At 39.7% G+C, this 10,399-nt stretch overlaps 1 protein-coding gene across 1 annotated transcript in view; it reads left to right on the forward strand.

Moving 5' to 3' along the window:
- Positions 1-7,783, forward strand: part of tnfrsf21 (tumor necrosis factor receptor superfamily, member 21) — a gene marked incomplete at its 3' end in the record, with an annotated part of 45,186 nt that extends 37,403 nt beyond the window's left edge. Inside the window, exons 2-3 of the mRNA XM_005754860.1 lie at positions 1,869-2,559; positions 7,217-7,783. Of these exons, the coding sequence (XP_005754917.1) occupies positions 1,869-2,559; positions 7,217-7,783 (1,258 nt within the window). The remainder of the gene's footprint in view (positions 1-1,868; positions 2,560-7,216) is intronic.
- Positions 7,784-10,399: the final 2,616 nt, after the last annotated feature.

Below are 10,399 nucleotides of genomic sequence, written 5' to 3' on the forward strand. Positions count from 1 at the left end.
TGATTGAAGAAGTTAAATAAAAATGTCAGTCATCAATTCATGCATCACCTCATGTCATCATAACAGAGGTCTGTCTTCCAGGAAAGAACAGTTTAAAATTAATGTAATATAGTATTGGCCATACTATATGATGTATTGCTCGTCTTTGTTTAATAATACAGAAGACAAAGACCTTAAAAAATAATCGCATATCGCATCGCAATCGCAATATTGGGGCAAAAAATCGCAATTAGATTATTTTCCATAATCGTTCAGCCCTAAAATGAATGCACACCATTTGACACTAAAGTTGTGACGAGCATGATGAGTCAGTGTAGTGACTAAGTGATATTAGCGATACCAGATGGAGGTATGAGTGTATCCATGTGGTCATGTCTTTTCTGTCTGGTGAGGGATGTTGAGTACCAAAAAAGGCAATGATAAACCAGAGAATGTTCACAGACTTACTATAATGTATTAATAAATTAATGAATAAGTATAATATGATTTCTCTATTTAGTTCTAATTTGTGACTCTGTAAAAAACCTAATATTAAAGTACATGTAGTATTTTAGGCATAGGAGTTGTGTCATTGTTTGACTGAGAGGGCCTGGACCTTCTGTGCTTCTCCCAAGTCTTGTTATCACGGGACAAGTAATCATTTTAACTGACACACATAAAAATGTATGTTTCTTTCTTCTAAAATTTTTTTGCTTAATTCCAAAGCAGGTTTAAGTTTAGGTTTTAGGGCTAGGGTTGGGACCATCACTGATGACAATTTAGACCTCAGATGGTTAACCTCTTACCATCCACAACGTCGCTGGCAACCTGTTGGTTTTGGTTTTGTTAGAGCCACATGCTCAAGAGGCAAATTTTCATAAACTACATGTTAGCTGTCATACATCTTTGCATTGAAGTTTTCATATTAAATTGGAATGCTTCAGTCAGGGCAAAAATTTATAAAAAAGCCATGGACAGCATAAAAAATAGTAGATGGTAAAGGAAATAAGTACCATAACAGGATATTAGTTAAATGGACTGGTTCTTAAATAGCGCTTTTCTACTTTGTCTGAGCACTCAAAGTGCTTTATACAACTAATTCATTCACCCAATCACATCTTCTAAGCTCTTAAGTGCTAAATATCTTACATTTATACACATTCACACTCAGATGGATGCATCGGAGAGCAACATGGGGCGACCGTGGCTCAGGGGGTTGGGAAGCGCATCTGTAACCGGAAGGTTGCCGGCTCGATCCCCGGGCTCTCTGTCCTGGTCGTTGTGTCCTTGGGCAAGACACTTTACCCTACCGCCTACTGGTGTTCGCCAGAGGGGCCGATGGCACGATATGGCTTCTGTCAGTCTGCCCCAGGGCAGCTGAGGCTACAACTGTAGCTTGCCTCCACCAATGTGTGAATGTGAGAGTGAATGAATAGTGGCATTGTAAAGCACTTTGGGTGCCTTGAAAAGTGCTATATAAATCCAATCCATTATTATTAGTATCTTGCCCAAGAATTATTTGGCATTTTGCACAGACTAGAGCAGTCTGGGATCAAACCACCGACCTTCTGGGTAGTGGTTGACCTGCTCTGCCACCTGAGCTACAGCCTTAATGTGGGTGGTTCTTGTAAAATTAAGTTACTTCATACTCCATCTTTCAGTGGACAGTACTGACAAAACCGCCTAATGTGTGAAACTGACATTGCGGATCCCAGTCTTAAGAATTCAGATAGTGTTTGGTTTTTGCTTTAAACACTTACTGCAGTATAATGAATGCAGCATCATTCAGGGGTTGACAATCTGTCCTGTTGCATAAATTTCTACACCAGAACATTTTTCAAAACATTTTTAGTCTTTCGCCTAATAGCTGCCTTCTCTTTTCCCCTCAGCTCTTATGTACAGTTGTGGTTGATATCTCAGCTCGGGTTTTGACCACATCCAGCACAGATGACCAGCCCATTTTTTCTCAACGGCACTATCAGCACACCGACCAAGACACGGGCACCCAGCTGGTCTGTGATAAGTGCCCGGCTGGCACCTATGTCTCCATCCACTGCTCTCCAACTTCTGTGAGGGAATGCAGCCCCTGTCCCAAAGGCACCTTCACACGGGGAGAGAATGGAGTTCAGCAATGCCATCGCTGCAGGAGTCCTTGCCCAGCTGGCTTTATTGAGAAAACGCCTTGCACAGCCACCCAGGATCGAATCTGCACATGCCCACCCAATACATTCCTGTCAGGGGATGGTGCTGCTGTGTGTAAGCCCCACTCTTTGTGCCCCCCAGGCAAGAGGGTGAAAAAGCAGGGCAGTGAGAAAAAGGACGTGGTCTGTAAGCAGTGCTCTGAGGGAACTTTTTCAGATTTGAAATCAAGTGCAACACAGTGCAGAAATCACACAGACTGCCAGGTTCAGGGGCTGGTGCTGCTCTCACCAGGGACTAGAGAGAAAGATAATATCTGTGGACCCCTTTCTACAGCTCCATCCTCTGCCTCCACCACCGCTTCAGGTGGCTCAGGACTTTTACAGGAACCCATTATTTCTTCAATCTTTCCAGCACCCCTGGCTGGACCTGCACAAAAAGGTGAGGGATGGGAATTCTGTTTAATAATCTTCTATTTGAATTTATATAGTTTTCAACTTTAACTGTTTTTTATTTTAATGTTTCTTTACATTTATAAAAGTTGACCTAATAAAAGTTGCATTTTTCAAACATTTTCCATGTGAATTTCCCTGCGAAATTTCAAAGGTGGCATTTATTGTCTCCTCCATTATTGCCTTGCCTAAAGGCCTCTTTTATGCTTGCTTACATTATCAACAGCAAACAATATTAGCTACCAATAGCTAAAAAAGTGCTAATCATAATAATAATAATCCTGTTAATAAAACAATAACAATAAACAGCTGGCTTGCAAGGTTCCACACACTAAATGTGACACAATAAGCAAGGCAGAATTAGGCAGCAAGCAGCTACATTGAAAGGCTAGCAAGTTATTTGAGTTAGAAGGTAAGCTAAGATTAACCGTCAGTCAGAATTTTGGGGGCAAATTATTATATAATTTTGGGGGCAAATTATTATAATAATAAAATAATAATAATAATTGCTATTAAAGTTAGAATATGAAAACCAATAAGTTTATTTGTACAGTGCCTTAAAAAGCACACAAAGTGGTTTACAGGAGTTTCAATTCATTGAGGTACAGTACCTTCATTTGGCTTTCTTCTGGCTTAGGGACTAGTAAAGCGCTATATAAATGCAGGCCATTTACCATTTACCATTTAGGTAAGGTACTGCTGGTTTCCTTAAGTAATGTAGTGGGAGCATGTAGGGTGCACATATAAATTAAAGCATAAAGTAAAAGTGCTTATTCTTCTTTATGAATTATTGCTTAGAAATTCCCAAAGGGAAGGACATCTGTAGGCATGGAAAAAAAACTAGCTTTAGTTCCCTTTCCCAGTAATGGTACTGTTTGTGAAGATTAGGACTTACGGGAATTTCTCTCTTTTTTCCTCAGCAGACTTAGAAAGCAAGTAGAGCAACTGCAAGTAGAAAGCAAGAAATCTGCTCCCTTTTTTTTTGTTTCTCCTCTATGTAGAAGACCAGTTCTCAATATGTCTTAAACTGCTTCTACATCAGCTGTGATTCATTCAGTACGTCAGTCATTTCTCAGAATCAACCATCCAAAGTCAGTATACTCCTCCCCTGGGTCAGCCCTACCACATCTATAATACTGTCACTGCTGTTTGTGTCAGTTAATCTGACCTGATCTGTGCTGCAGTAGTGGGGCCATTACATACTTGCAGTTGTTCATTTTCACCTGTCTCTTATTGTCAGTAGAAGTAAAAGGCATTCTGGGAAGAAAAGGATTGGCAACTGAATTGTAGTGGGTGTGTGTACTAAAACGTCATAGCACAGTGCTAACAGAAGTGATAAAGTACTACATCAACTAGCTATATGAGGTGTATAACAAGTTAGTGTAGAGGGTTTAATCTCCTAGCAACCAAATATATTGAAGCAACTCTTAAATCCATATATGGAGACATGAAAAGGTTATAGAGGTCTTGGAAAACAATGATCTAATACTTACAGAGGAGATAGTGATATGATTCAGGATGTAGGATCTACATAAAAGATTTAAAAAATTGAATCTGTTGCTCACTGCCAAATTCATATTTCTCATTTAGAAATTATTTGCTGATCAAACATTATAAACCCCATAAATAGTTATTTTGAGCCCGAATGAACATTTGGACTCAAAAAAACTATTGATTGACAGCTACCTAACATCATCTAAATGCTCTTTTTCATCTTCATGAATATTCAGATTGTAATAACAATTTTAAAAAGGTGTACACGGCCCACTCAGTGATGAATATTAACTCATTCACTGCCATTGACGTCTATAGCCGTCAATTGCAGTGAATGAGTCAATGGGTTTAACTCATTCACTGCCAATGGCTGGCAGTGAATGAGTTAATAAACAGCTGGAAAGTCAATAAAGCGCGTTTGTGCCACCTCATAGACATTCGGTTGTAATTAAAGTTATAAGCCACCACCTAGTTTTTTTTCACCAACACTTTACCATTACGTAGCTTTAGTTAGTGTACGACGCTCACGCCATGTTATAATGATGCAGGGTGTTAGTGCCAGCCAAAATATCACACTGATTTTGAGGATTTGTCTTGCATAAACAGAAGCCAGTTGCTTCTGTGAGCAGCAGGGTGGTACTGGCTGACACACTGATAATCAATAGTGGTAAATAATGCACTGATATTGATTGATCATTGGTTTGTTCCAGTGTCCACAAAGCACTGCTCCACTTTTATGTCAAACACATTGCTAATTGTTCTACCATTTCAACAGACTGAAAGCAGTTTTTAAGTTGTTCTGTCTGACTAGTTCCCTCTCTTTTTTGATTTAGCACTGTTCCTCCACCCAGGCTGATTACAATGTCCCTCACTTCTTAATTAATGAACAGACTGTGGAATGAGCAATTTAGAGCTCATCTGCTCTACGATAACAAGATGGAGCACAGCTTTGTTTGCAAAGCAGAAGGAGGAGAAGGATATTAGGGGAAAGTTTGTAGTTACATTTTGACAGATGATTTACCTCTTGAGGGATGCAAACATACTGTAGTCACCCAAGTCAGTTGTGTTCACACTAAGTACGACTGAAACAATATTCAGCACCTCATCATCACTTCTGTGCAGTCCCTTTGGAAAGCTGTGCCTTTTCAGGCTTCTGTCTTGGATATTATTATTTCATTTTCTTCACTTGAAACCCACTCCTGCACCTAATGTAAGAACAAAATTAAAAATTTTTCTGTTTGTGCACCAAGCTATGCTAATTGCAGATGCTCAGATTAAGCTCTCTGGTCATTTTTTGTGTGTGTTGTGTACAGCTTCTCCTTGTTCTCCCCAAATGTGGACATATGTATTAGAGACGGACCGATCCGATATTACGTATCGGTATCGGTCCGATACTGACGTAAATTACTGGATCGGATATCGGAGAGAAATAAAAAATGTAATCCAATCCATTAAATATCAAAAAAGTACCTCACAAAACTTGCCACATGGCGTAACTCGGCTCATAACCGTAGCACGGAGCAGTGTGCTCAAGTGATAGAGCGGCTACGTGTATTTGTAGCCTCAAACCAGCATTTCATCTCTGATGAAGTCATCCCAGAGAGAAGAAAAGCAAGTGTGTAAGTCCATCTCTGAATGTTTGTAAAGCATTCCCACGTTAAGATTAACAACCGATATATGGAGCGACTGCCTCTTCTTGCTGCTACTTCAATCGTGAAACTGCTTAATGATCAGCTGATCGGCTTTTCTGTCGCGAGTCCGTCTCTCTTGCTTGTTTGTGGCCCACTTTGCACCAGAAAGTGGAAACCAGCGGCTGAACAACAGCAGCACGTTTAAGCTTGATTAACTGTTGTTAGAATTTATTTAATATTACTTTCTAGACCAGGATCCTTTTCTATGCAGCTGACGGCTGGTAACTGTACAGGGGCGGATCTAGCAAAGTTTAGCCAGGGGGGCCGATAGGGCATGAACAGGGAAAAGGGGGCACAAAGACATACTTTTCTTTCTTATTCTCATTTAAAATGTCGAGCTTTTAATAAATAATTATCTTACACCCAAAGTTTTAATCTTATGTAAAATATATAGAAGTCCATTACTGTATATAGTAACTGTTAAGTCTAATATACCCTAGTAAGCTATAGTACTTTTTCCTTTGGGAAGGTACCATCTGTGCAGTCTGCAATTCTGTTGAAGAAAGATGTTGAATCTATTTAATTATTCTTGAAAAAGAATTGATTTCTGTGCATTTTTTTCCCACACTGCATCAAATTAAAGTTGATTACGTCGATTAAGCATCTTGAGGTGGAGGGTGGGGGTGGTTCCCTATTTTTTTTGCTGGGAGTTTGCAACCCTATTAGTTAGGTTGCTCAATATTTCTGCTAAGTACTCTGTAAAATACCAGAATAGGAAGGATGGAGAAGGTTTAAGTTTATTAGATTGATCAGTATTGCTGAACTATGAAATATTTTGGGTGCAGTGTATTTTTTACATACAGGTATAACAGAATAGCTTTAGTGTTGTTGTTTATTGAAACTTGAGTATGAACTTATACAAAATGCAGCAATATATTAAAAAAAAACAGTTTTATTGAATAAAAAAACACACTAATATTCATATCGGTATCGGCCGATATCCAAATTTATGATTTCGGTATCGGACATAAAAAAGTGGTATCGTGCCATCTGTATATAGATATGTATGTATATAGATTTTGACATCTGTCAGTCATTTACACTGGTCTGCAATTTCTGCAGAGTATTAGTATTAGTATGCTCAACAAAGGAGATTTTGACCCCTGTGAACATCATCTAAACACTCTTTTCGTTTTCATGAATACTCAGATTGTAATAACAATGTCAAAAAGGTGTACAAAGCCCACTCAGTGATGAAGTAAGTCAACAAAGCGTGTCTGTGCCAGATTGCTTGGATGGATTAAGGTGTTAGGATCCTCCGCCCGTGATACCGTCTGGTTTTTTTTTTTGTCTTAGTTAGACAGAACTCCCAAGTGACTGAGTTTAATTCCCTCTTTCTCTGTGTCACTGTTGTCTCTCATCTGCTACTTATACTATCTACTATCTTTGCTTTCCTTGTCTTTCTTATCTCTCTTCTTGCTTGTTCTGTGTCTCCATCAACCTCTCTGCCTCTCAACACAGGTACCCACAGCCAGTCAGCAGCCATTCAGCTGAAGGAACCCCAGGGTGGAAAAAGCCAGCGAGCAGAAGAGCTCCTCCGAAGCCATCCTGGCACTCTCACCCAACCAAATTGGACTCCAGTTCTCCCAGCTCATGAGGAACCAATGGACCATGAGTTGCAGAGGGGGCAACTGAATTCTGAACCAAACCCAGGGCCTAACAAGAGGGCAATGGAAGATCTGGGGACTGAAGAAATAGTCAAGGTTGAAACAAGCATAAGAAAGATTAATGGACAAGATAGCGCAGGTGGGGCCTCCAGCTCCTACAGGCCAACTCGCAGGGGATTCCCAAGACCAAGCGCCCATAATCACTTTGACATAAACGAGCACCTGCCCTGGATGATTGTACTGCTGCTGCTGCTGGTGCTGGTGGTGATCGTAGTGTGTAGTTTGAAGCAGAGCTCTCAGGTGTTGAAGAAGGGCCCAATGCAGGACCCGAGCAGCATCATGGAGAAGGCAATTCAAAAGAAACCCCCTGCACCACTAACTCAAGTCCGAGAGAAGTGGATCTACTATGCCAACGGACAAGGTAAACCTACTGGATCTTTTGGTGTTGGAAACTGCTTTTCAACTGAGGTAGAAACACAGTTAGATCTTCAGAAGAGTCTCTAAGACTTTAAAATTGCACACATTCAATTATTTTGATAACTTGGGGTTTGGTGCTGAAGTTGTGGAACATAAAAATCTATCTCTATCATTTTCTCTCAGTTCGAGGGGTTAGGGTTAGGAGTTAGGGTCATTCAGTTAAAATTCAGCGACATGGATGAATAAAGGGAGAATTAATCATTTGATGTCAAGGTCAAGGTAACTTTATTTATACCCAAAGGCAAGGTGAATTTGCTTTACAGAAAAATGACAGCATTTGGCATCCCTTTAAAAACACACATACCTAGTAAATATATAAAGCTCACTGTGGCACATATATAGTAGTTTTGATATTTCGAATCAAAAACAGTTCTTATTTAATTCAGTGACAGCAACGGGGACAAAGCTATTTTTATAACGCTTGTGAATTTGGGGCTTCAAAGTTAATCTACTCCTAACCTTTAACCAAGTGACTGAAGAAACTACTAACATGACAGGGTCCTACCATGGCCATTGTGTTTTTTGTAAACTCAGCATTGTTTCTACTAAATGCTCTACATCTGCAGCTCACAGGAGGCTGCAGACTCTTACTCAGTGCATATCTCAGGCTAACGTTATAGCGTGCGTGAGTTCTGCTTGTGAACTGCGTAGATCCCCGTACCGATTCCACCCTCCCCTCCACAGTTTCTTATTGCCACTCTCTGTAGCTACAGATTGAGATGTAGGGTTGAATGTTTTCTACTTGTAGAAAACATTCAACCCTACAGCACAGATCTTGATTTCACACTGACTTAGGACAAGAGACTCAGACTCAGGGAACATATCCTGACAGAGACACTCAAGTCTCAAGTAGAAATCTGTGTATGTGTGCATGTAACCTTGTCTGTGTGTGTGTTCTTTAATCAAGCTGAGACATCCGCTACCCTCTCTCTGCTCCCTCATTGACTGACCACAGAGAACTGGAATAATCTGGTTTCAGCTGCATCAGAGTTGTTGTTTGGTTGGCAAGGAACATTAGTAGGTCAATCTGGTCTCTTACAGAGTGACAAAGAGATATATGGAGAAAAGGAAATGAAGAGATAGTGCTGGAGTTGTGTGTGTGTGTTGTTTGGAGGGGCTAAGGTTTGACACAGGAAGTGTTATACTGTTGCTGGCTAACCACATTGGGCTTTCCCTGCTGTTGCCTAGCAGCCCTGATACTTAAGATGCCTGTTATAGAAAGGAAAGGTAGGCAGTTAGAGAAACACAAGTACATTTTATGAAGCTATCAATTATCATTCAACTTTACAACTCCCAGCTTTACCAACATGGTAAATGTGATGGTCTTGAGTTGAGTCAAAGCATTTTTGACTTATACAGTTACTTCTTTTTAATACTCTTGATTTTTTAAAATATAAAAATAGCTCTTTCTTTTAGAAGTTCATACATTGAACAAATGAGTAATAGCAACAGTAGACTTAACTTTACAATTGTAGCAAATCCTCTGTGCTTATTTATAGTGGGTGGACCTAAAATAACCATAACGGCAACCGCCTGGCGAAGTTGGAAACAAAATATTTAAATAAGGGCCAAAGTTTCAAAGATTGATGTAATCTCACAGCAAATCAAGATTCAGTATACTTTAAAAACTTTTTTCTATAGTTCATTATGAGTGCAGGAAGCCCCACCCAGCTGCTAACCTTGCTTTTTGGGTTTAAGCGGGAGGAGTGAAAAGGCCACCTGAGTGGCTGGGAGTCCCAGTTTGATATAAATAAGGATTATTATGGGTACTATGGCTCATGCAGGTCTACTTTAATGTAAAAGAAGTTAAATTATGAGCTCCTGTTTTGGAGCTTGTTTTGTCTCTGTTGAATGTGCAAATAAGCAGTTAATTGCTGAAGTTTGTCATGTTAACTTTATATGGTAATAATAGTTTTGTGTTTACAGCTTGTCCTGATTCTGCCAAGTGACAAAAGAAAATGAAGAAACAAAAAAAAACCCCCAGTTAATTGTGCCTCATGTTGTTTTGTTTTATTTCAAATGGGTCTAAGATCAGATTATGTTTAACAGGAAATGATCTGGACTGTGTTACCGCCATGTTTCTCATTCCTGGATCTTGTAACCAAAAACCCTACTGGTGCTTAAACCGGACAAAACAAACATTGCCTTGACATGGCAATGTGAGTACATGTTGGTGTTCTTAAAATAATGCTGACAGATAAACAGCACCTGCTAGAATAGATTGATGTCATAATCTACAACAACAGGTGTCCCCCGAGGATACAGTTCCTAAATGCACGACTATGGGCAAATCATTTGGAAAAAAAAACTACTTGATGAAACTCATTAAACACATTAAAGTGAATAAAGTCTGGGTTTCAAATGAATCTGTTTAAATGATTCTGTGTTTTTGTGCATTATGTTTGTGTTCTCCTGATTAGATGAGTAATCCACTGCCCACGTGTATGCATTTAGGTGAAGATATACAGTGGGGCAAAAAAGTATTTAGTCAGCCACCGATTGTGCAAGTTCCCCCACCTAAAATGATGACAGAGGTCAGTAATTTGCACCAGAGGTACAC

This window comes from Pundamilia nyererei, unplaced genomic scaffold (assembly GCF_000239375.1).
Source record: "Pundamilia nyererei isolate P.nyererei 1_Seehausen unplaced genomic scaffold, PunNye1.0 scaffold00703, whole genome shotgun sequence".
Lineage (NCBI taxonomy): Eukaryota > Metazoa > Chordata > Actinopteri > Cichliformes > Cichlidae > Pundamilia > Pundamilia nyererei.